Source organism: Branchiostoma belcheri, unplaced genomic scaffold, assembly GCF_001625305.1.
Source record: "Branchiostoma belcheri isolate BF01 breed outbred unplaced genomic scaffold, Haploidv18h27 scaffold3, whole genome shotgun sequence".
Lineage (NCBI taxonomy): Eukaryota > Metazoa > Chordata > Leptocardii > Amphioxiformes > Branchiostomatidae > Branchiostoma > Branchiostoma belcheri.
In genome coordinates this window covers 4191913-4216735 of record NW_017803909.1, presented here as the reverse complement: position 1 = coordinate 4216735, position 24823 = coordinate 4191913, and the positions used below count along the sequence as shown (strand labels likewise).

Below are 24823 nucleotides of genomic sequence, written 5' to 3'. Positions count from 1 at the left end.
CTACATGTAAGTGCTCTTATTACGTTTGACGTTTGACAAAACTGCCCCTTTAATAAAGGGATTGCACTGACAGTGTTAGATGTATCAGAAATTCAGAACAATTAGAATTATGTTACATTGTTGTATGTCTTCTACATTGGACTTGTTTTATTTGTGTGACTCTAAAAATATGAATTCTCTCTGTGAACACATCAAATGTCTGATTACTGGTGGAACATTCAGGTTTAATCTTTTTAATAAATGGTCAGCTCCACTTGGATGCCATGATCTTTTGTGAACTTGTAAAGGACCACGATGGGATGTTATTAGAACATTGAATTTCATACTGTCTCTAAACACCGCTTTTGGCACAGTGTAAATATCACTGTCCATGAGATTTATCCTCCTGTTGACTGATGATAGCTGTCCCAGTCAGGAAGCGAGCGACACCAAACAGCAGCATGATAGCAATGGTTGTTGACATCACTGTTACATAATGGCTGATACTGAGGAAAAACAAAGACTTAAAATTAGCCTCATGAGCTCAACTGATGAAAGTAGTGGAGGTACATGTATTTGTGTGTATTCATCATCAATGTCAATTTTTTTTACCAAGAGCAAAGCAATAAACAATACCTTGTGCCAATCTCCAGCCAACTGCCCGTGTCCTGCACCAAGAAGAAGAAATGCTGCGGGAGACAAAAAAAAATTCCCAACTTATAAACACTGGACATATGCCTTAACAAAATGTCTGGTTCCAGTGCCAATTGAAAGAATTTATCCATTTGATACTGTTTTATATATATTATGTTACCTGCAAGCACCTTATTATTAACTGATATTGATCATCATTGATTGATGGAAAATCGAAAAACTAAATAAAATGCATCTACATTGTACTTACCAGTCCCATAAGATCAGACATCAACAGGACTGTCAGGAAAAGACTGTTGAATGACCAGACAACAATTTGTCAATAGAAATATGTACTGTATATGTAATCCATCAGTTACTTTGCTGTGCCCACATGGCAAATTGGGTGACAAGCCATAACAGAAGTACATGTTAAGGCCTGCCACAATAACTTTTGCTTGGCTCTACTTGCATGAAATTTGGTCCAAAACCTTAACACAAATCAGACTTTACTTATCCACAGTGGCCTTTCAGTGTCTTTTATGTATAACCTGCTAAGCAATCTTCTTTCATACCAGTACTTAATTTAAGAACCAGCAGTCGGGATATACAGAGCCAGAAAATGTCATATGCCATACACTAATATGTCCTACATACCGTAACATACGTAAACGTATGATCATTACCTTCTTGTTGGCACCTGCACTACAACATCTACTGCCCTGAATGCACAGGTCACCATCAAAAATGGAACCATGATCTACAAAAAAAGAGCAAAAAATGAAATAATGATTATTAGGATATGTACATTCCAGTAAATCTGTCCTCAGAAAATATGCTACCATTGTGAAGTTCAGATGATGTACATGTGCCTGAATGAACCCTACCTTTAACAGCAGCAGTGACCCCATGACAAATGGGTTGAAGACTGTGAGAAAGCAGTATATGGACTGGGGGTCAAAACTGTAGAGGAAGAAGAAAAGTAATGTAGCAACAGTTACTGAATGTGTGCATGTTTACTACATATCTACAACTTGGAGTCAATCTAGTAGCAACCAACATTTAGCATTACTCCTTCAGTGAAAATTTAAACAGAGGAGACCTACCTGTTTATACTTGCTATATTCCCAGTACCAAAGAATGCTGTGATGATGAAGAATATCTTAGAGGACGTTTAAGGATCAACATGGCAAAGAAATAAGGCAACCCACTTGTACCTTGTATACATGTATGTTTAGGCCCTGGTAAAATCTAAATACAACTCTGACAACAACATCATTGAACTCATCATTGATGTACAAAATGTACTTTTCAGACTTATAAGGATACAAAGAAATAGGCGTGCCGAACATTGTCTGTAGTCATCTGCTTTCTGCTGCTGTCTGGCAGTACTACTGTGAATGAAATGTCTTCTAGCTGGAAGAAATGATTCAGAAAGGCTGATTATCAGTACAACAATACATATAAACATTTGTATACACAGCTAAGCAGTGGACAAAGCAAAGGCTTCTGTGAAATATTTACAGCATGATACTAGTCATTAAGGGCATTGTGTTAATTGGAACACACTGACATGTGGACAATTATCAGAAATTGGATAATCCAATCTTACCTTCCTGTGACTATAGTTTGAAAGTCCATGTTCCATCTGAAGCCAGAAGAACATGGTGAAGCCCAAGGTCAGACAGAACAGGGCCTCATGAGTGGGGAGGAGTCAAGGTCATATTACCATTCAGTAAGAAAACCTTTTGACTTATCAATGAATCATTAAATGTGTTATATGGTGGCAATATATGACAAAAAGTATCACAATACATGGCAACAGATAAAAGAATATGCCATAAGAATTAAGGTGTTCAAAAACTCATTCTTTTCAAGAACTATCTCAGAGTGGAACTCGCTGTCACCAAGTACAGTAAGGGGCATTATCATTAGGTAGCTTTAAACAATATTTAGAGTTAGATGTTCAAAGGTTAGGTTTGGTGCAATGTAGCCAGCTGCCGCAGCGCCATGTGCCTGCAAAGCTGGTGTGTTACGCCGAAGGGCGGTTATACCGGCTTTACAGACACATATAAGCGTTGCTGTCATATCTTAGACACCATAGTGTGGTATAAAAAGGATATGCTGTAGACAGCAGCAGGTACAGGGTCATGAGGGCCAGGCTGATGCTGAGGAGTCTGGGATACAACAGTCGCAGGCTCAACAGGGGCAGCAGGAATGTACAGGCTGGGGTCAAGTACAAGGTTAACAAACACATCACTCAATGTCACCTTTTGTACATACTGACAACTCTACAGGTATACTGGGTGGTGCTGCAAATATACACTTATCGTAGACAAGGCAAGAAAAGCCTTGTTCTCTTGAGACCAAAACAACTGTTACAGAACTTCAAGCCTTCATATTTTTATGAAGATGCAAGCACAAAAGACATTCAAATTAGTATGACCTTATGTATTCCCTGGACATGGACAATTGCAAACTGTCAAGGTTTATTGGAAGATGTGTAAGATGTTACTAACCTAGCATGGTCCAACTAAACACTCGGTTGAAGAGAGGGTTGCCCTCCTTGTTCAACAGACTTGCAGCTGTACTGTGTCTCACATATACTGATATCACCATCAACAAGATCTGAGGAGAAGAGTGATATAAATATAGGTAAACACAGATAAGTTCTTGAGAGGCATAGATCATCAATTTGAACAAAAAAAGGAAGGAATTAATGAGTTGAAAATTGGATACAATACCTGTGTTACGATCAGGGCAAGAGAAGATTTGGAGTTACTTGACAGCAGTTTTGTCTCTGGTCTGTTTGGAAAAAAGGATACAGAAATTCAACACATTACAACTTCAGTCATAAGAGAGAAAAATATAAGCAAGTTTGTAAAAAATAAGTGGTAAGACAACTGTAAGTACACCTCTCAGTATATAGTACATTACCTTGAGGCACACCAGAAGGCAGCAACAGCCCCGAGGATTCCAGCCAAAATCCTGAAATCATCAGAAGGTTCGACAAATTTTGGAACGTGGGTGTGATAATGAAAGAAAATCACATAAAAAACTACTATCTTTTAGAAGTCTTCTTAGAAACCCTAAAGAGAGAAGCTACCAAACGAAAAATTCAGTGCTTACACCAAAGAGTAGTTTGCCTCTCTTCCAACAACAGGCAGCATGGGAAAAACAGCCAGAAGTAGGGAAGACACTGTCCAGCCCACTATAGTCTCCTGTAGAAAAAAAAATTCTCCTTTAGTATCTGCTATCAGTCAAAGGTTAACTTCCACACATCTTACATCAAATGTCTGAAACATTCTAATAATTTCTACAACACCAATGCTTACCTCTTGGATTATTGGCTTGTGAGAAGAAAACATTCTCACCTTTTTGCAGTGAACGTTGGGAGCCAGCCACGGCCACAGGGCCATCAACACTAGTCCTAATGTCAGCAGCTGTCGCCAGAAGAAACTCAGCACCTGCACACAACATTCACAAGACTTATTCAATACTCAGCACCAGAACTTCTCAGGTAAGCCAAAATAGTATACATGTACTTGACTTTAACCTGATTCTGTAAAGCACCCGAATTGCAAATTGTCAAAGTTCTCTTCTTTTATTTATATGTTATTTTTTGGCATACTATTAAGGGACAAAATAACACTACTAATGTTCACACAGCACATAGCATACAGCTACATGTACATCAGTACACCTACCAACAGTTCTAAGCTGAGTGCTGCAAGTATACAGGACCCCAGCAGGGGGAGTGCCAGGTTGTTGGCCTTTATATAGGCTGCAAGGCTGTACATGTCTGATCCTCTGGAAAGTGATGTTGATACACGAAATTAAAAATGGAAATCCAGTACAACTGTCGAGCAATAAAGATCATTCATTCATTCATTCATACAATGCTATTAGTACACATGTAAGTGCATTACAATGTCAAAATTGTAAAGAAACAACTACGAACTTCACCTCTGTAGAACACAGTAGAGAATCCAGACAGGTGGGACACAGTACACATAGTATGTCCATGGAGCCTTTATTACTACATCAAAATCAAAAGAGGAGAATATTAACATTTCATCAAAGCCATGATCCTGCCTTGTATACATAAGACAACTAAAGCAAACATGGCAAGAACCAGATTTGTGTTACTGGTCAGTAAAGATCTCCCAGCACAATCTGATATGTGACAGATGTAACACATAATGGTAAAAGTTGAAGCTGTAGAACAGTACTGTTGTTTACCAAGTAGAAAGAGCAGGATAGCAGCAGCCAGCGTTCCGCATACAAGTTCAGAGACATGGTCCTGTAGCCTGGTCCACATACCCATTGAATTTCCTACCTGCATGGTGAAATAAAAACAAAACTATAAATTAAGGTAACATTTCTAAGCAAATGCATAATGTTTACCTTCGCATATGGTCTGCTCTGTTAATTCTTACTCAAACACATTCATATATATGGTGACAGGAGTCTCTCCTGCTATAAAATTGCAACATGATGTAACCCAACACTAGTTACCATTCAGGTCATTGACCTTTTGTGTTTGGAGAAGAGGAAACAGCAAAAACAATGTGTTTTCCTTCGGTAAACATAATCAAAACAATGTTTTCAGTACAGTGTCAGTATAGCTTAGAATACTTGATTGAGATTCATGGTAAAGAAGTAGAAATCATATGTAGCCTTCTTACCTTGTACAATTTTTGCTGCTGTATGATGCTAGTGTGGTCTCTTAACAACACCAAGACAACATATGACATCCAGCCTACAAACCCTAGGGTAACACTAGTACTGAAACCAAATGAAAACATTTGTACGGTTAACATCCAAACAAATGAAATTCTTGTCTGAGAAATAATAGAAAGCACAACATTGTAAAATGTATCTAGTATTTAAAATGCCAAGGTTTATGAGTTAAGTTAATATATTTTGAATGTCCTACCATAGAAATAGTCTGTCATATGTGTGATAATAATGTAGCCCTTTCAGGGCCAGGTCTATCAGATCTCTGCATTCTAGTATCTGAAAGCAGTTCAATAAAAAAGCAAATTGACGTAAATTGGGAATGGATCAGTTGTATCAATAAAACCAATAGATGATTTAGCAACAATGGCAGAAAAGATGTGTAGACTTCATATTCAGCACCAAGGACAGGTACAATAGATAGAACTGATACACCATTCAGCACCAACTACATACACAATATACAGTAATGATACATGATTCAGCACCAAGGACAGGCATAATGATACATGATTCAGCACCAAGGACAGGCATACTGATACATGATTCAGCACCAAGGACAGGCATACTGATACATGATTCAGCACCAAGGACAGGCATACTGATACATGATCCAGCACCAAGGACAGGCATACTGATACATGATCCAGCACCAAGGACAGGCATACTGATACACGATTCAGCACCAAGCACAGGCATACTGATACATGATCCAGCACCAAGGACAGGCATACTGATACATGATTCAGCACCAAGGACAGGCATACTGATACATGATTCAGCACCAAGGACAGGCATACTGATACATGATTCAGCACCAAGGACAGGCATACTGATACATGATTCAGCACCAAGGACAGTCATGGTATATGGAACAGATGAAAAACTCACTGCCTTTTGGTACTGCTGTGCCTGCATCAAACTAACAATGCTTCTTAACATATTCTGTTGCTTGCTGGGTGTCAGGTCACTGATAGGGTAAGACACAAGAGAAAATTAGCATTAGGTTTTTTTAAAGACTTGCAAAGGCAGAGTATAACATACAAATTTTGGGAAAAAATTTATGAAAGAAGCCAGTTAAATAAAACAATACATGTCTGTGCTTGGCACATACCTGTATGGAATGAACAACATTGATAATGTTGTCTCCCTTCTCTGCTTCATTTTCACCTGGAAGTTTAACATTCAAAGAGATAGCAGTAAGTACACACATACACAAACAAATACCATGAACAAACAACAGGTGCTACTGGCATAGACAAGTGATATTACGAGGATACTGATGCAAAGCTTACCTCAAACTGTTCCACCACTTGTCTGGCATTTGTGAACAGACTCTCTGCCTTAAACCCATCTGTGTTATCCAGGTAGTCCAAAGGAAGGGTTCCCTGGAGGCACAAAAACAAAATGACAAAAAAGTCCGAGTCAATCACTGTACAATTATCAGAGTTTTAATTATGGGTTCACCACACCACGAAGTGGTGTGGTGAAACCATATTGCTTTTTCTGGTGTTTCTTCTTCTTCTTCTCCTCCTTCTTCTTCTCCTGCCATTTTTTAAATGGATTCAGCTTCTTCATTTTAGGGCCTAAGGTCCTGAAATTTGGTATGAAGGTACAGTGGGCAAATACCCCTAGGCGTTTTTTAAATTTTTGTGATACAGGCTTTTAGAATGGTTTTATTTGAGTTTTTTGGCTGTGTTATAGCAAATGTAATACTGTGTTAGTGTGTCATGTTTACCACGTTTGGGTATGAGTCATCACAATGGAATGCAGGGCATCAACCAATAGGCATGCAGCTTTCCTCTATTCTTCTTGCTGATTGGCTGTTGGGATTTAACTTGATTAACACCTGCACAGAGCATTTCTTGCTGATTGGCTGTTGGGATTTAACTTGATTAACACCTGCACAGAGTATTTCCATACAGACAGTATGTCTGTATTCAAGTGTTTTGGTAGGTATTTCAAGCTTTCCTGCTCCAGCATTGGAATGCGGGGCATGAACGTTATTTTTATTTTGAAAATCAACAGTTTGCATTATGCAATTAAAAATCCTAACCAATAAAGTAGGGAATAGCTATCCAACTGTTGTTTTAGTCGTATGTTACTTCATATTATAGTTATATCAATGTAAATCATTGTTTTCCCTTGCGTTTCTCATTCTTTCCCTGCCATGTCGTAAAATGTGGTGAACCCATCGCTGTATTTGCTCCAGAGCAAATATTGGCCTTTCTAGTTCAAGCATATGTGTTCTTGTCTTAAAGTCAAATGTGTATCCTGTTCATATGGAAGAAATATGTTGAGGATGTTATACTTACCACAGAGTTGAGTGGGAAAGGCACTCCAATGAGGGATGACATTAGTGGTGCAATGTCTGCCTGTAAAACAAATTAAACCATCCACTGTGAAGGCCAGGTGAAACACTGCACTCTTTTACTTGAAATATATACTGACACACTTTTTCTAAATCTTAGATTGATACTGGTAAACCATAATTGTTACCATATTGATGCCCTTCTTTTAAGTTCAAGATCATCAAGAAAGGGCACATCTGAGAGTTTGTTATGAAAAGAATTGTTTCCAAGTACATGTACCTGGTTCACATCACATCTTCTGATGTTCTCCAACTTCCATTCTGAAACAAAGGGCATCACACATATACAGTTAAGTGCTTGAACAGTTGTAATCTTATCATTTAAGTTTTAACAAAACTCTTCCTATACTAGTTTACCATAGGAAATCCCCAGTAGTACAATGTAAGCTCTTGAAACTTTAGTTCACCTACATTTTATTTGTAAGCAAAATATATGTTAAGTTTTAGGTTAGACTTTCACAATACAACTTTATTGTTAATCATTTGCAGTGACTGACCCTGACCAAACCCATCCATGTAGTCCTGAGTGTTTCCAGGCTGTGGTCCTGAGACGCCTGCTCCCCAGGCTAGCAGGGGGGTCAGGGTTTCCGAGGGGTGGCCTGCACCATGGGAGCCTACAGGGGGGTGGGGGGGAGAACACAGTCTAAGCTAGAGATACTGAATCCAAGAATAACACAGCTAGTGCAAATATGAAAAAAGTCATTATTCTTTAAAATAGTCATAATCATAATTTGTAAAAGATGTCAGGTACACACCCCAGTCAGTCATGCCATGGTCTGATGTGAACACGTAAGCTGTCTGACCATCATGCTGGAAAAACTCTTCCAACCGCTCAACTGTCTTCTGTATCCCAGAATCCACCAATCGGATGTTCTCTAGGTATTCACTGGGAAAGAAACTAAGTTTTATTTTTTGAAAAAATTCTGATAGTTTCTTGGAAAAAGTTGGCACGTCATATAGCAGAAGGGCTGTGGTCTCTTAGCAAATGGAGAACACTCTCTGCATTCTAGTTTCTCAAAACAGTTCAATACAAAAGCAAATTGATGTAAATTGGGAATGGATCAGTTATATCAATAAAACTGATATATGATTTAGCAACAATGGCAGAAAAGATGTATGGACTTCATATTCAGCACCAAGGACAGGTACAACAAATAGAACTGATACACCATTCAGCAACAATTACATATACAGTAATGATACACGATTCAGCACCAAGGACAGGCATACTGATACACAATTCAGCACCAAGGACAGACACAGTGGATGGAACAGATAAAAAGCAACTCACTCTTGAACTCGTCTTGAAACCAAGGGAGGGAGGGCTGTGGTCTTTTAGCAAATTGGAAACACTTTCTCCTGTGATTTTGGAGGTAGTTTTCTTTAATTTGGACAAAGCATGTTGTTACCTTGACATGGGTCTGTAGGCATGGCCACTGGTGTCAATCCCCAGTAGGTGTAAGAACAGAACCACTCTCCTCTGCTGAAGGGCATCTAAAAGGGTCTGATTGGTGCGGGCTTCCTTGAGGAATGCCTAGAGAGATATACATGATAGATGCCAAAATGTACTGTTCGATAATAGTTTCAGTCAACTATAAGTTACTGTGTAAAATGTAGGGGGCAAAGGAGGCCTTGATGGCAAAAGGATGCAAAATTTAATGTGATTTTCAACAAAATAAAGCAGATATGTAGAAATATTACCATTACCTCCACCTTCTCAAATACCCAGGTGTCAAGTTTTCCTGGGTCTGAGTCTGCAAAGTCCTCCTCCTCAGAACTGTACATGTAGGTGTGCACGTGGTCACCTGTGGCACCTGTTTGGAGCATGATGACATTGCAACAATGTGATAGTAGAAATGTCACCCATTTGTCTCTACCAACAGCTAATATTGTTAATATTTGCACAAGTAGTATGTGTATGTGACAAAGGCCATTTATCCCCTTTTACTTACCTTTGGCAAACATGGGCAGGATGTCAGGGCTTCCCCAGGCCCAGGTCTCCCTGCTCTGGTTGAAAACAGAATCAAACTCCACTGGATTCTCCTTCCAACCTGATAATACACAATACAGTTACACAAATAACATTTGATAATCACTCCACACAATAAAGCAATTCAGACTGAGAAGAAACATGCAGAATTTTTAGTGTACAAGTTATCATCTGTTAAATGAGGCTTTTGCACAGTTCATATTTTCTCATGGTTAGATAATTATACAATTGTAATGGATAATAAGGACAACAGTACCAACCTTTAGCCACTGCACTGACATCCTCGTAGAAGCCAGCTATGAGAGCTACATGGCCTGGTCTTGACTCTGTCGGCACTCGAGTATGGGACACTCCCCAGGTGCCTCTGGTCTGAATGATATCCCTACATATGTAATGGACAATGATTGATGTAACATGAACATGCACAGCACATCGGCAGAACGCACCACAAATTTATTTCATGGTTTTTGTTAGATTTTTGGTCAATGTTAACGTCGCATCAGAATTTTGCCTGTTGCAGACGATATCTTTTCCCACAAAACATTTGGAAACTACAGACGGGATGCTAACCTTATAAATACGCGAATACGACCTTATATGAGACGTTCTGCCAAAGTGCTATGCACAATACATTATGGGTTTTGCGCAGGTGCAGTACATTCTGCCAATGTGCCTAACGGTTACATGTATAAAGATGTGATGAACACCAAGGTATATTTAAAGTCCTAGGCATGCTACATGGGCAGAGCATGATATCTTGGTAAGATACCAGGCTGCTAAACCAGAAGTACATCAATGCACATTTGCTTAAACTGTTGGAAACAATTTCATCTAATGTTGTACCTGAGATACGGTGCCCTGGTCTGGCCCTGTTCATCCAGCTCAAAGAACCGGTCAGCACGGAGTCCATCTCCTACAAACAGCACCAGTCTCCTGGCAGGGGGTGGGAGGGGGTGGAGTGGGGGGTCATACCATGCACCAGGGGGGAGGTGAAGTAGATGTCAAAGATGGAGGCAAAATAGATGATGTGGACGGCCAGAGCACTCAGGAAGAACAGCAACATTGTGTCTCCACTACTTCCTGATTCTGTGGACTGAAATGAAAATTCATATGTTTACTGGCTGATATCCATACAAAGCGAGATCAGCCTGACTTAATCAGGTATGCTATAAATAGGCAACTGAAAGTCAAGGTTAAGTTACTATCGACGTTATAACAGATGTCCCCAACGAAGATAATATTACATGTAACATGGTTCATGATCATGAATCATAAGAAAGGTTGAGCTTGAGCAGAAATGGCTGTATAAATTTTGTATTTTGCTTCACTGACGTCATATGCTATAAGAATATACATCATTACATGTTATAAATGTTTGAAACTGGAGAAATACATGTAAGATAACGTACCACATATATAAAAGCTTTACCTGTTGATAGAATAGCTGTTGAGGCCTGAGAACAGGTGGACAGGTGTTTCCAGGTGCTATCTTCACATTCAAGATGGCCGCTTCTCGTCGAGCGTAAATCTCGCGGGTACTGCCGAGACTCTAAACCACCAACACATGCACACGGCGCTGAGAACAAAAATAAAGCTCTACCCTCGACAAAAAAAAATTCTGCGGTTACTTAATCATAAATATAATATTTCTATATGGTATTTGACTCAATAAAATGTGCCAGACTTCTCTATTTACCCTTAAACCCTCTGGAATAAGTAATACCATATGTGCTTGGCTGTGGTCTTGTGGGAATGGTCATGTGAGGGTGTGTTGAAGTATACAGTGATATCGTTTTCCCTCTATCTACCCGTGTACCATTTCATCTAAGTTCATATATCTAGATTATCGTGTCAAATAACAAGTTACTACTGAGAGACTCTTGTTTCTAACCAAATTCAAAACATAGATTTCAAAACTTATTGTACAATGAACTCCATACATAGCCTTTGAAATCAGCTGACTTCCCAAGTTCAAAATGGCGACCAATCCGTTCATGGAATCGGACACGGAAGACCAGGATTTACCGGGTCCCTTTGACGACACATCGGACAGTATAGACGACAAAAATTCAGAGACGATAGACGAGAGTCCGAAGGAAATAACGCTCGACCTCGTGGCTCATAAACTGCTAAAGGAGAAGTTTATTTTGACGGCGCTGGAGCTTCACACCGAGCTGCTGGAAAGTGGTTGTGAACTGCCGCGACTGAGAGATTTCTTCTCGAACCCGGGAAACTTCGAGACACAGACGGTCCACACACAGCCGTCCTCCACGCTACGTGAGTATCGCTGGGGCCGTAGACATTTTTATATTTTTCAGGTAAACGTCAACAATAACATCCCCGCTGTGCCCCCCGCTGTTTGTGGGAGGGGCAGAGGGGACATGTCCTGGTGAGGGGTGGAGCTGTTTACTTTTATCACCAAAGCGTAAACCCTAACAAGAGTCACTTAAAAATGTCAACAGAACCCTCCAAATTCATCACATGGTATTTAGGAATAAATATGTGCCATGTTGGTTTTAGGTGTTTGTTTGCTCTCAGGTATATAAATTTTATGCTTTGTCAACATCAAAATAAATTTTTTAGTGGTGTGATATTATTGACAGTGACGTGCAGAATATTATTATTATCATGATATTGCAATGAATTCATTTCTGTAACGTTATATCAGTAACTGATGTTATTTTGTTATATGTAAGAAGCCATGTTGGCCTAACTGTACTTCATGTAATTTGTAAACGTGACTCTTAACCCTTGTCCTGCTGTGCGCAACATATGTCGCGCGGCACATACAGTACCATCTATATAACACCCTGTATAGGTACGATTTGGGCGTATTTCTCGTGCAACGCATCACACCGCAGCGAAACACAACGAATGCGGAAGTAACTATACCACTGCAGGGCAAAAAAAAATTGGGGGCTATGATCTTATTAAGACATGAAATTATTAAAAAATATTGTGCCAGGAATGCCAGCAGGACAAGGGTTAATATTCATATCAGTTGCTTTACCTGAATTATATTTTTATGATTACTGTCAACGTCATTAGATGATCGACCTCTGTAGAGTGGATCCAATATTTTTATTATCAATGAAATAACACCTGTGCACATATATTTCATATGCAGGGCCAAAGTCCACTTAGAAAGTTAGATAGTCTAGTTTACATTATCTGCAATCTTATCTAGATCATTCTCATCAACCTACTTTAGAAGATTAGTATGAACCTCAAGCGTGGAATTCTTAACTGTAGCAACCAACACATCACATCACAAGAAATTGTGTCTCGGAATGCTTTTAGAGGCTTTTCATTGACGTCATAATGATTATAATTTGAATATCCATTGCTATGTCATTGTGCAGCCAAATTAGAAGGATTAAAAGACTCACTAAACCTTGCCAACTTTAGGAGCTAGGTTAGCCTACATATGCAATCATCATGTGCTAGAGACTGTCTTCCACCTTAGTCATAGAGGGGAGTGGCAAGCCCAGTCTGATGTGTCATTATCAGCAACCAAAATGGTTTGGAAAAATTTCCAACTGTGCAAGAGTCTCAAATATAACTGGCGTGACAGATAGGTAAATGGAATATCCAATTGCAACCAAATTTTTGGATAGACTAATGTTATCCTTCCTTGAGATTTGTTGATGAAAAGAGCTGTACTTTGGATTTTGTCAATAGTACCTAAGTCATCCCAGGCAGTAAAATTGAAACTGCTATGGATTATGTGTCAGACTTCCCAGAAGTAAGGATCAGTAACATGCCCTGGAGAGCAGTAACTATAACCTCCCTGACCTAGAAATGTCTGCTGGATATTGGAAAGAAACTATCTTCTTGGAATCAATTCCAATGAGACTCATGCAGTGGAATGAAAAGGGGAAAACCACAGGATGCAATAACGAGAAATTCGGCTCTTCCCCGGAACTGCAATATTACTTCCAGCTTCATGATAGATCATTGCGGACAGCAAAGCTGTGTACAGGGAAGGCTGGAATGAATTGTTTTCGTAATCTGTTTCTCTTTCATCTTATTCCTGGGAGACTGGAAGATTGGATTTTCCCTATATGGGTGCCCGCCTGTGTTAGATTAGCCTTGAACTATGTAGGGTGACACCGTTGTATTCTTCAGCCTAAATCTAACCAGGGACAAACAAGGCTGATGAGTCGTTTTCTGTTTGCAATTGTTGCCCCTAAAGAAGATCATCCTGCAGACTAGATTTTAATTGTCACTGCTGGATCGTTGTGAGCATTTGTCTGAAAAATGTTATCATCTTTAAGTTTATCTTTAGAATTCTGAAGACCAATCTCAGAATCTTATTTTTAAAAGTAGAATTTCCCTAATAGATTTGAAACAATAGTTTAAAGTTTACCAGGTTTCATCTGTATAAATGTGTTCCTTGTCCCCCACAGACCGCACGTCCAGTGAACAGACATTTGACTCTTTGGACTTTGCACGGTATTCCGATGACGGGGCCAACCAGACAGATGAGAGAGTGGCAGGTAATGTACTTGTATTTCTTACGTGTATACCTTACGTGTATACCTTACTTATTTTTTACGTGCCCGGACGGCTGATTAAGCTATGGGAGAGAGTGAGTAATACCTTCTCATTCATGAAACACGGTCAACTTTGTTTTGAAGTCAAGGGCATACATGTAGCTTGCAACATGAGTTGAAAAAGGCTTTCAAAACTACGTCCACCTTGAAAGTGTAATTTAGGTTTCTGTAACTTAAATACCCGGTTCAATTATTGTATTAGGTTAAAAAGAAACTGTTCTTACGTATACAATTTTCACAAAAGCCCTGATCAGAATACTTTAATCCAATTATTGTCCAGCTGAAGGTCAGCAGAAATCCTGTAGACTATGTAGTAAAAATAATGGATTATTCCCCTCATTACTCCCCAAAGGTCATAACTGCTTTCCTTTGAGTGTAATTGATTGACCAGAGGCTCCCTGCAGGCTCTCTCAAATGCCCCCCCTGCATACGACCTTCCAACTAACCTCTAAACAGCATTAAGGTAGTCTTGAAAGTATCTGCAGCACTGATGTCAGATTCTGTTGGCAGAACCATTATGTACAAACCATGACTATAAAGACCTCTCTATCAGAAGCAATGTGCATGTCAGCTGTCAGTGTGTATGGGATTATGGTGACACATTAGGCCTAGGAAAAAAAATTTGTGTTTCCTGTTTCAGTCCTGAAAAAAATAGGGTCGGTAGGGTAGGATTATTATTATTTTTTCTTTTTAGACTTCAGTGATATCGATTCTATATAGGGGTCCAACTTATACAATACAGTTTAACAAAGTAAAATTTGCATGAGGACACTTTTATTTTCAATGTCAATGTTAGAAAACCAATTGTACAACGTTTTATCACTCAGGTGTCAGGTCATGGAGACAGAAAAGGTTGATCAGCTTGAAAATTTTGTCCCTTGCAGGCGTCCACCTCCAACAAAAGTCTAGGGTCGGCAGGTTTTTCTAGGGTTGGCCGGGAAACAGGAAACACAACATTTTTTTCCTAGGTTAAGCATTCTCTCATTTTCATTCTGCTGAATGCCTTGGCTAAGTCATAAACTGCAGTAACCCTATCTAAATTGGTGCATAATAGAATTGCTAATGATGTTATAATTAGAATCTTGAGTCAATATCTTTATGACCAATGAGTGGTAGTCATAAAACGTTTATATCGTTTTGATGTGTATGCATGCTAAATGTTCTTGTATTGAACAGAATGATCAACTTCTCAAAGTGAATAGCACATACATGTGATCATGGCATTCTCTAGCACCCCTTCCTGGTAAATGTATATGGTGCGTGTGACCCTTATAGCTAATATATATGTACAGTATCAGATATGATTTGAACTCTGCCTTTGATGTTGTCAGTAATGATGTGCTGTAGTATCAGGTCTGTAACCTGCAGGTAACCAGCCCATCTCCTGCATGTTAAATGTCTGGAGACATGACATTGGTGGGTTGGCAGCTGTGCAAGAGATACCTTCAGAATTACTAATGGATGAATCCTCATAACACTACCGAGAAGACATTGAGAATGGCAATTTGTTTTTTCAGAGTGTTTTTTTTTCTGTGTTTGAAAAATATATGGTCCTGAAAAATACCCCTGTAGCATTAGTCTGAGCTTTTCTTAACTGTCCAAATCAATTTCCAATTGAATTTTTTTATTGAGGTACTACCTTTGATTAAGCATTCCCAGTGGTATAATTATTCCACATCATTGTACAAGGACTATGTTCAGGTTTTAGTACTTGACATTAGATGTTTTGGATCACAAGTAATGGAACACATTGGAAGTACATGTACAGTCATGGGTTATTTGCATTTCATCACTCTCTCTGTTTTCAGTGTTGGAGTTTGAGCTACGTAAGGCCAAGGACACGATCAAGGGACTCCGGGCCAACCTGACAGAGGCAGCAGGTGGGTACACTTGTTTGGTAACTGAAAACAGAAATTACTTTTCCATTGTGATTTTAAAAATAGCAGGAGTTTGCTTTTTAAAAGGAATTCAACTGTTCAATGTAGTGACATTTTGTGGTGAAGTATATCAGCAGGTGAATAGGTCTTCTTCTTCTTGAATGCTACAATTTAGTACAGATTTTGAAAACCTGACCAATAGTGTCCCATGATATTACAGAAACAGACATCCCATCTCCCATGGCTACTGATGGACAGAAGACAGAGACTCAGCTGGCGACTTCTAAAGAGGTACGTAGCATTGATCAAACTAAAATACTGATTGGTAAACTGATTAGCGGAACATTCAATCATTGCCCAACCAGATTGAGAGAACTAATTTAATTTGGGTGTAGATTCAGTATAGAAAATCTGAATCAGATAGACTAGATATTTGAAGTTGCAAGGTATAATGTAATTATGATAGCCTTGATGCTTCATATTTTACTGTTTCATGTGCAATTTCATCATTAGGAAGCTACATGCTCATCATGTATCATGTATCATCATATTCTTCCAGTGTCCCCTAATAGTTCCTAGTTTGTCCCTACTAGCATGTTAATTTTGTATCCCCAGGAGCCGGTGAAGCCACATGAGAAGCGAGCGCTGAACTTCCTGGTGAATGAGTATCTCCTGAAGCAGGACTTCAAGCTCACCTCCATAACCTTCTCTGATGAGTGTGAGGACCAGGTTAGTGCTGTCTGCAGCCTTATTGTCCTCTTCTACATGTACATGATACAAGTAAGCCCAATGACATGCAGAAGAAGTTATCTTCAGTACTAGTGTTGCAGGTACATATTGTAAAATGTATAGCAATTGGTATTCTTAACTGAGTTTGAAGTTAGTCTAGGACCTTCATGCAGCATCATTTTGTACTTACATGACATTGTACTAATAGATACATGTATATGTATCATGGATTTATCATGCCAACAAAAATGCCCACTACATTGACCAGTAGTGAGTAAATTGGGACTTACCCAAATTTTCGTTACCCAACGTTTAGCCTTTTTGTCATAATGAAGTATACCAACACAGATGAACTTTCATGCTAAGACCAGTAGTGAGGTTTTTTATGTAGAGATATGGCAATCCCCATTACTCTTCCTGACAGGACTTTGAAGACTGGGACGATGTTGGGCTCAACATGCCGCAGCCGCCGGACCTGCTGCACCTGTACCGGGACTACGGGAGCCACGTGGCGCCGGCGCTAGACGTACGCGACGTCGGGTGCGGGGAGGACGTTGTGGAGGTGGAAGAGCCGGAGGATGACCAGGAACAGCAGAAAATCCAAGAACTAGAGGAGGAGAAGGAAAGACTGGTAATGAACATCTCTCTGGCAGATATGTGTTAGACATGAAGAAAACTGAGGAAGCTTTGTTTGTAATTATATCTTCTACTAATTAGCTTTAAGGAATCTATCCACTTACAAATTGCATTGGCATGTTTATGTGTAGAGCTAAGGCAAGAAATAACAATCAATAAGATAAGATTCTTGTTCAATGATGTAAGCACTAAGGTGAGGAGGTATTCATGATACTGATTTGAGAATGAAAAAACATGCAAGCAAACTTCCCCTTTGTGTTCCAGGATGCTGAGATTGTAGCATTAGGGGATCAAATAGCAACACTTAAGGAGGAAAACGACTCACTTATAGGACATGTTGCAACATTAGAACGGTGAGTTTCTACAACTGTTCTTCAATACTGTTTTATCAACACAAGTTACTGGTATTTTTTTATTTCATTTCAACTGAGAAGTAGCTGACCTTTAATACATGTACTATGCCAAGCTTTAGGTAGAGCTACATTGTATCCCATTTAAACTGTAGAGACAAAAATGGCATGTTATGGTCAATTCCTATAAACTGGTCGATGGGGAGCAGCTGTGGTGTAGCTCTGAGTCCCATACTGTTCCTACCATCAAGATTAACTGTATATCAGGAGCCATTCATTGCTGTTCAGAGACACATCAAACCTACAGAATTACCCTTTCCTTATGTGTTGACTTAAATGACTGAAGTGTGTATGCATTGCCTGATTCAAAGCAGCCACACTTACACCTATATTATTTACATGCCACAACTCTCTACTTGGCAACAGACCAAGACAAATGAATTATTGACATTGTGTTGGTCAAAAATGTCCTGTGCTAGCAATGTTGTTGCTCGACTATAAATGTCTTGAAAGCAATAAATGCAAGTAAATCTGACGTAACGTAAAGTCACAAATGTGTGTGTTAAAAACAATGTCTCTTTCAGTTGGAAAACTGGTGTTTCATTTTATCTTACAGAGATATAGAAGCTCTGCAGACACCTAAATTTTCAACTCCAGTTTCAACACCAAATAAGCAAATTCCAAGACCAGCAGCATTCGACATGGACCCAAATGTAGATATCAGGACTCCTCCCATTGGTCAGTCTAGCACAAATGAAGACAATCAAGGATCTAGATTAACCAATGGCAGATCAGAGGACAGAACTGAAGCGGATCAGGCTGGTCCTGATGAGTTGGAGGAGTCATTGCAGGTTACGGTGGGGTCGGAGGGTGTGAGGGACATCACCCTGGATGTTACACAACAGGAGGGGGATAGCATGTTACAGGGAGAACTCAAGAAGTGGGACATTCCTAATAGGTCAGTACTGTCCCTTTTCTTAAGCATTAAGTCTCTATTATTAACTTTATTAACAAAGCTAGTATCATCTTTGCACACTACATGTATTTTATAATGTCAAGTTTGTATATTTCTTGAATATTACTTAGTTGAAAGTGGCTATTGACTATTTGCCTGCTATTTTACTCAGACTGTAATAATGCATGAGTTTCTACTCTACTAGGAACTTTTGCATAGTGTACTTTTTTTACATTGTGTACTTGCAGTTACAATTTATGTTTTTTCAAAGATGTAGAAAAATACTTGATCACAGATTCCTTGAAGTTGTTTGTACAACTGTATCCCTAATACTAATAGTCGTTTATTTGATGTTCCTTTCAGAAAAATGTCAGAAGCATTCCGTAGAACATTGATAAGTATGACCCAGACCGTAGTGGACAACAGGTTAGGTAGTGAGGTGAGTATTATACTGTTTTTGATTCATAAGCCTGTTTCTAGAATTTGACAGCATTGTAAAGTATGTGACAACTAGTATCTAGATTTTACCAATGGAAATGCCAACTGGATTATAGCATAAAGTTTTCTTCAACTTGAAATGTCAGGTTTATGAAAGATTGATATATCTTACCTTAACTTCCCTCTTTTTCCCTTGTACAGGTGTCCAAGATAGCAGGTTCAGGTGAAGGTGTAGTGATGATGCTGGCCAGGTGTCTTCCACACATTGTACCTAATGTGTTACTTGCCAAGAGAGAGGTACCTTCACTTTACTCTGAACTGATTTTGTTTTCACTATGAAAACATTTACAGCTATTTTGGTGTTAAATTTGGGTCCTGTCATAGGCATATTCACATGCAATACTTGTGTTACTGTTTCTAGTTTAACAAAGGGTTAAGGTTATTTGGTTACAGTGCATCATGAAATCATTAGAACTTGACATCATTAAGCTTTGGATGCTGGATAATCCAGACATAGGATTTGATATCAGTATGGATTGTTTTAATCTTTGTTGTTACAGGAGCTGATCCCACTGATCCTGTGCACAGTAGCGCTGCACCCTGATGCCAAGGAGAGAGACAAACTTCTGCACATCCTCTTCAACCTCATCAAGAGACCTGATGAGGAGCAGAGGTAGGACTGGCTCTCAGAAATACAAAGATAAATCATTAAGACAATGGTTAACAGTAGGATCTCGAAGAGTTGTGGTGAAAGCTATAGAAACTAGAAAGGTAACATTTCCAAAGCAAATGCATGATGTTTACCTTTGCATATGGTCTGCTCTGTTAATTCTTACTCACACACATTCACATATGTGGTGATAGGAGTCTGAATCCCTCCCACTGTAAAATTGCAACATTATGTAATCCAACACTAGTTACCATGGCGACAGACGGTCTGGTTCAGGTCATTGACCAGGTCGGTATTTGGGAAGAAGAAACAGAGCAGAAACAATATGTTTTCCATCAGTAATATAAATAGAAACTCGGGAATCAGATACTTCCTACATGTATGAGGGCACTGCATATCAATGTGTTTTAAAATGCACAAATTGTATTTTTTATTTTACTTGTCTCAAACCTTACCCTGGTTTATTTGCAGGCAGATGATCCTGACGGGATGTGTAACGTTTGCTGAACACGTGGGACAGGAGCGTGTGGAGACAGAACTGCTGCCACAGTGTTGGGAACAGGTGATGGGAAGAAAGGAAAAAGAACAGAAAATCCTCTAGATTAACTGTCTGTGGGCAGCTGCTTTTTCTTATGTAGCTTTAAGAATCTTCCTTGAATAGAAAAGAAGATTATAAGAGTGATCATGGAATACTGATTTCTTTTATGTTTTTGTGTGTAATTAAAAGTTGTTAAGGTTAACATTTCACTCTACGGGACAATTTGGACATTATTCTTAATATAGTTGATCAATTACTAGTATTCAGTTTCTAGTTAGTACAATGTACCCTCCTGTTTGTGTCACATTTATGCTGTGAAATATTCCTTTGCCACAGATCAACCATAAATATGAAGAGAGAAGACTACTGGTGGCTGAGGCCTGTGGAACATTGGCTCCATTCTTACCTGTAAGACACTTTTTCATACTGCAGCTGAACTCTTATACCACACAGTATATCATTGCCATAGTAATGTATGACTATAATGATACTGTAGAAGTTTATATTACACTGTGTTGCTGCTTTTGTATTTTTGGTGAATTCGAGGCTAGGTACCCTTGCTTTGTGTGAGTGCATTTTGTGCAGAATGCAAGAAGTATCTTGATACTAGAGACATTGCTCTGTCAAATGATTATGTTCGTGACTGATGTCTCAGTGTCTTGGTTTTGAGTAAAGTTTTGTTTCTGTCTCACACCAGAGTGAGATTCGCAGCTCCCTGGTGCTGTCCATGCTACAGCAGATGCTGTCAGACGACAAGTCAGATCTGGTGCGAGAGTCGGTGGCAAAGAGTCTGGGGCTCATCACAGCCTACATCGATGATGTAGACAAGTATTCACAGGTAGGACAGGCTTTTTCTGAAACTCACACCGAGCAAAACTCATGATATCTTTAAAGGTCAACGACTTTTACTATTGAACAAGGCTTAAGGGAAAAGAGAAATTTCTTAAAGTAAGCTGTTAAGCGTAGTCTTTACAAGACTCCCATACATTAATTAAGGGTTAATGACCCGCCCCGAGGTGAATATGGTGTGATAAAGCCTCGGCAGTTGCTATAACCACCGAATAAAGCCACCGACGTGAGCGCAGCGAACGAGGTGGCTTTATGAGGTGGTTATAGCAACTGCCGAGGCTTTATCACACCATATTCACCGAGAAAGGGCGGGCCATTAACGCTATTATCATATAGCCTATCCAAAATGACACAGTAAAGAGTTACACATTCCTGTAGAACACATACATAACTTAAATTATATAAAAAACCGTTACAGTCAATCCCCTATCTTCCCGTCCGCTAGCCACTGTACCTGTGCATCTTTCCCGATTCCAAGGACCCGCATATTTCAAGTCTAAATTGGCGTCAGTCAGTTCTTCAAAGAAAAATTCTGACATCGCGTTGTCCATTGTATGCCCTAACAGTGTGATCGTTTTACCTGTTCCACTGGGTTCATATGAGTTCACCGGAGCATCGGCAAGAGGTCATGTTCTATCTGGGTCATCAGCAGGGAACATGTATTCCTTTGGAACATAACTCAAGTTATTTTTGGATTTTTTAGAACACAGCGGTTGTTCTATATGGGTCACCTGAGGTCATATGCGGGTGATTATTAGGTTTGTTTAATGTATGGATTGGGATGAATAAATACCAGGTTTTGACTCTATTTGTGACATTACGGCGTCATAAGGAATGTGGAATGGAGCCTTCTGATTGGTCAACGTCACCCGGCTATATGATAATTAAGGGTTAATGACCCGCTCCAAACTGTACATGTATATGGTGTGATAAAGCCTTGTCAGTTGCTATAACCACAGAATAAAACTACCGAGTGAGCGTAGTAAACAGCATCACAAACAATTTGATACTGGGGCTTTTGATTGGTCAACGACACCTGGCTATATGATAATAAGCTACTAAGTATTTTGTCTTACTTGTTGATCTTTTTTTGTCTAATCATATGCTATCCATTAATGTTCTAAGCTTACAGTATTCTTTCTATCATTGAAGATGGTATAGACAGAAATAGGGCATGTTCTCAGTGTCAGTGGCAAAAGAACATTGTACATGTACTGATTTCTTCCCCCCAGGGTTCCGAGCTGCTGCACATGGCGATGTGTGATGCGTCCGAGAGAGTGGTGGGAGCGGCCCAGCAGGTGTTCCTGCCTGCCCTGGCGGCCTGGGCAGACGAACTGGACAGGCTACATACTGACCTCATCCACGGCATGATGACCAGGCTGGAACATCTAGTCAAGGTCAGGGTCTAGACAGGTCATATCTGGGCTAACTGTACAACATATAAAACTCTTTTAAAGACAATGATTGTTTCTCATTCAGTTGAGTTTTTAGAACTATTAGCTAAATTCTAGATACTGTACAAAAGAAGGTATGGACATACATATTTCAAAATGGCTACAGATCATACAAGAATTAGAAATTAAGTATTCTTTGATCATTGATAAGAAGTATTAAACCAGAAAATATTTCCTTTGTCTCTAGGCTGCAGTAAGAGTAAAGCCCATGAACCAGTTGTTAGCTGGTTCTGCTGTAAGTCTCTTGTGTCCATTTGGGTTGGCAATCAAGGTGTGCTTATAAAATGACAAATAAGTACATTGTACACACATAGCAATCTGCCACATTTGTTGGGAGAACATTTTGTCTGCTACGAGACACTGACACTGAGTCAAAATGTTTGCCTCTACAAGTGTACAGTCAAACCTGTACTAGCGGTCACCTTTGTATAGTGGTCACTCGGCCATAGCGGTCAGTTTTTGCCGGTCCCTTGAATTTTTCCCATTGACGTAAGCATTAAGAATCGTGTCTATAGCGGTCACTGTTCAACGCGGTCAGCGGTCACCCCATTCCGGTCCCGCCGGCATGTCAACACCGCCGATAGCGGTCGCGGCTGACCGTAACCCACTAAGCACCACGGCCGTAACACCACCCCACCTCGGGCTACGACCGTTATGAGCCTTGTGATAATTTTCCGATCGCTACATTACTAAAATGTGAACTGAAAATTAGACTCCATATGTGTATGAAATAAAGGAAAACTGACTTTTGACACGAAGTTTCTGCGGTCGCGGGTGTCTTTGATATCTGCGTTTTCGCCAACACCAGTTCCGTACTTGCCGCATGGAGCTTTCAATGGACTCGGCCGCTCGGCGAAGATTACGGCAAATTATCTTTACAAAAAAACTTAAGAATATCCATATTTGGTTTCTCGATTCCTTGAAATGCGTAGATATGTGCATAGCTTCCGTTTTTCATGGGCATAATTAAAGAAATTTGGCTCGAAAATGCGTTTCGTATTTTTCCAAGATGGCGCATGTTGGCTGCAGAGGGAGGTCAATTGGGGTCATCGGAAGACTCCACTGTTATGGAGGTAGATACACCGAGTTTTATTTAACTTCATTAGCGTCAAATGACGTAATTACATTATGAAAACATTTGAAATACATTACTAAAATTGATGTTAGATGTAAATTTAACACTGTAGTGGATATTTTAGAAAAGATATAAGTCTGAAAGGAGAAAATGTTCTGTTGACTACCACATTGGCATAATGGTAGAGGCAGACAACCCACGCGGGGAGAAACCCAAGCCGTAAACAAAGGAGAGTTTTCGCTAAGTTTTCATGTTCAAAAACGACCAAAAACGGAAAGTAACTGGCAACTGACGAACAATTATTTTGCTGTTAACTAAATAGACAGCATCTTGGTGCAAAATAACTTATTTACATGGTTGGAATTCGCTGTGGCGTATGTCGGTCGCGCGAAGCAAGTGTTCACCAAAGAACAAAAACATGGCGATGTCGTTCTCTTCCACTTTTCGACTAACAACAACAACTACTAGTAACGTGGCGATAGCGGAGAAACGATGGCGAAAGCGGAAAGACGGACGCCAAACTTATTCCAAAAGGTGGAAGTGATTCGACTGGCAGAGAGAGTGAGAAGAAATCGTCGAAAGCTGAGCTTAGATTAAATGATTTTGCAGTCGATAGAAATTTGTTTGGAGTTGAAAGTTTGTTGCTTGATTTGCTTTCTTTTCTTTAGCCACATGTAGTACTAGTATGTACACAAGAACAGTAAATGACAACCAGTGATTTTGTATGTTTTAAATTATGTGAATGGTTTCATTGTCCCATAATAGATTAACTGAATATGTTGAGTGTATGTATCTTTGATGTCAAGTTAATGTTTCCATGCAATATTTCTGTATTCTTTTTTTCAAGCAAGTACAAAATAAAGTACAACTAAAGCAAAAGAACAACAAATTATTGAACTAACACATGTACATATAAAAGGGGTGTACCTTTGCAAATGTATGTATTCATATGTTTCAGAATAAAGACATCACTGTTGGTACTC

The 24823-nt window shown here is 39.4% G+C and overlaps 2 protein-coding genes across 3 annotated transcripts in view; one reads left to right on the top strand and one right to left on the bottom strand.

Annotated features, from left to right (window-relative positions):
• Window position 1: 1 nt before the first annotated feature.
• On the bottom strand, window positions 2-10797 carry LOC109473630 (GPI ethanolamine phosphate transferase 1-like). The gene is given in 32 exon segments (XM_019773564.1): window positions 2-485; window positions 616-668; window positions 884-926; window positions 1299-1372; window positions 1500-1575; window positions 1719-1774; window positions 1942-2028; window positions 2225-2315; window positions 2736-2838; window positions 3132-3240; window positions 3357-3417; window positions 3550-3600; window positions 3742-3833; window positions 3987-4079; window positions 4320-4422; window positions 4579-4651; window positions 4855-4951; window positions 5301-5400; window positions 5552-5631; window positions 6244-6322; window positions 6467-6522; window positions 6648-6740; window positions 7668-7727; window positions 7944-7984; window positions 8221-8337; window positions 8479-8609; window positions 9133-9257; window positions 9431-9537; window positions 9676-9774; window positions 9974-10095; window positions 10557-10662; window positions 10665-10797. Coding segments are annotated over 32 exon segments (2814 nt in total). The 5' UTR covers window positions 10777-10797; the 3' UTR covers window positions 2-361.
• A 791-nt stretch (window positions 10798-11588) lies between these two features.
• Window positions 11589-24823, top strand: part of LOC109473924 (lisH domain and HEAT repeat-containing protein KIAA1468 homolog) — a 21994-nt gene continuing 8759 nt past the window's right edge. The window contains exons 1-16 of one of the 2 annotated variants that reach the window (XM_019774091.1): window positions 11589-11990; window positions 14123-14212; window positions 16078-16149; window positions 16367-16437; window positions 16762-16875; window positions 17300-17506; window positions 17776-17864; window positions 18478-18819; window positions 19180-19255; window positions 19456-19551; window positions 19815-19927; window positions 20396-20486; window positions 20799-20870; window positions 21160-21300; window positions 22544-22708; window positions 22953-23000. In XM_019774091.1, the coding sequence (XP_019629650.1) occupies window positions 11690-11990; window positions 14123-14212; window positions 16078-16149; window positions 16367-16437; window positions 16762-16875; window positions 17300-17506; window positions 17776-17864; window positions 18478-18819; window positions 19180-19255; window positions 19456-19551; window positions 19815-19927; window positions 20396-20486; window positions 20799-20870; window positions 21160-21300; window positions 22544-22708; window positions 22953-23000 (2088 nt within the window). In that variant the 5' untranslated portion in view covers window positions 11589-11689. The remainder of the gene's footprint in view (window positions 11991-14122; window positions 14213-16077; window positions 16150-16366; window positions 16438-16761; window positions 16876-17299; window positions 17507-17775; window positions 17865-18477; window positions 18820-19179; window positions 19256-19455; window positions 19552-19814; window positions 19928-20395; window positions 20487-20798; window positions 20871-21159; window positions 21301-22543; window positions 22709-22952; window positions 23001-24823) is intronic. The other variant, XM_019774092.1, reaches the window with a different exon arrangement.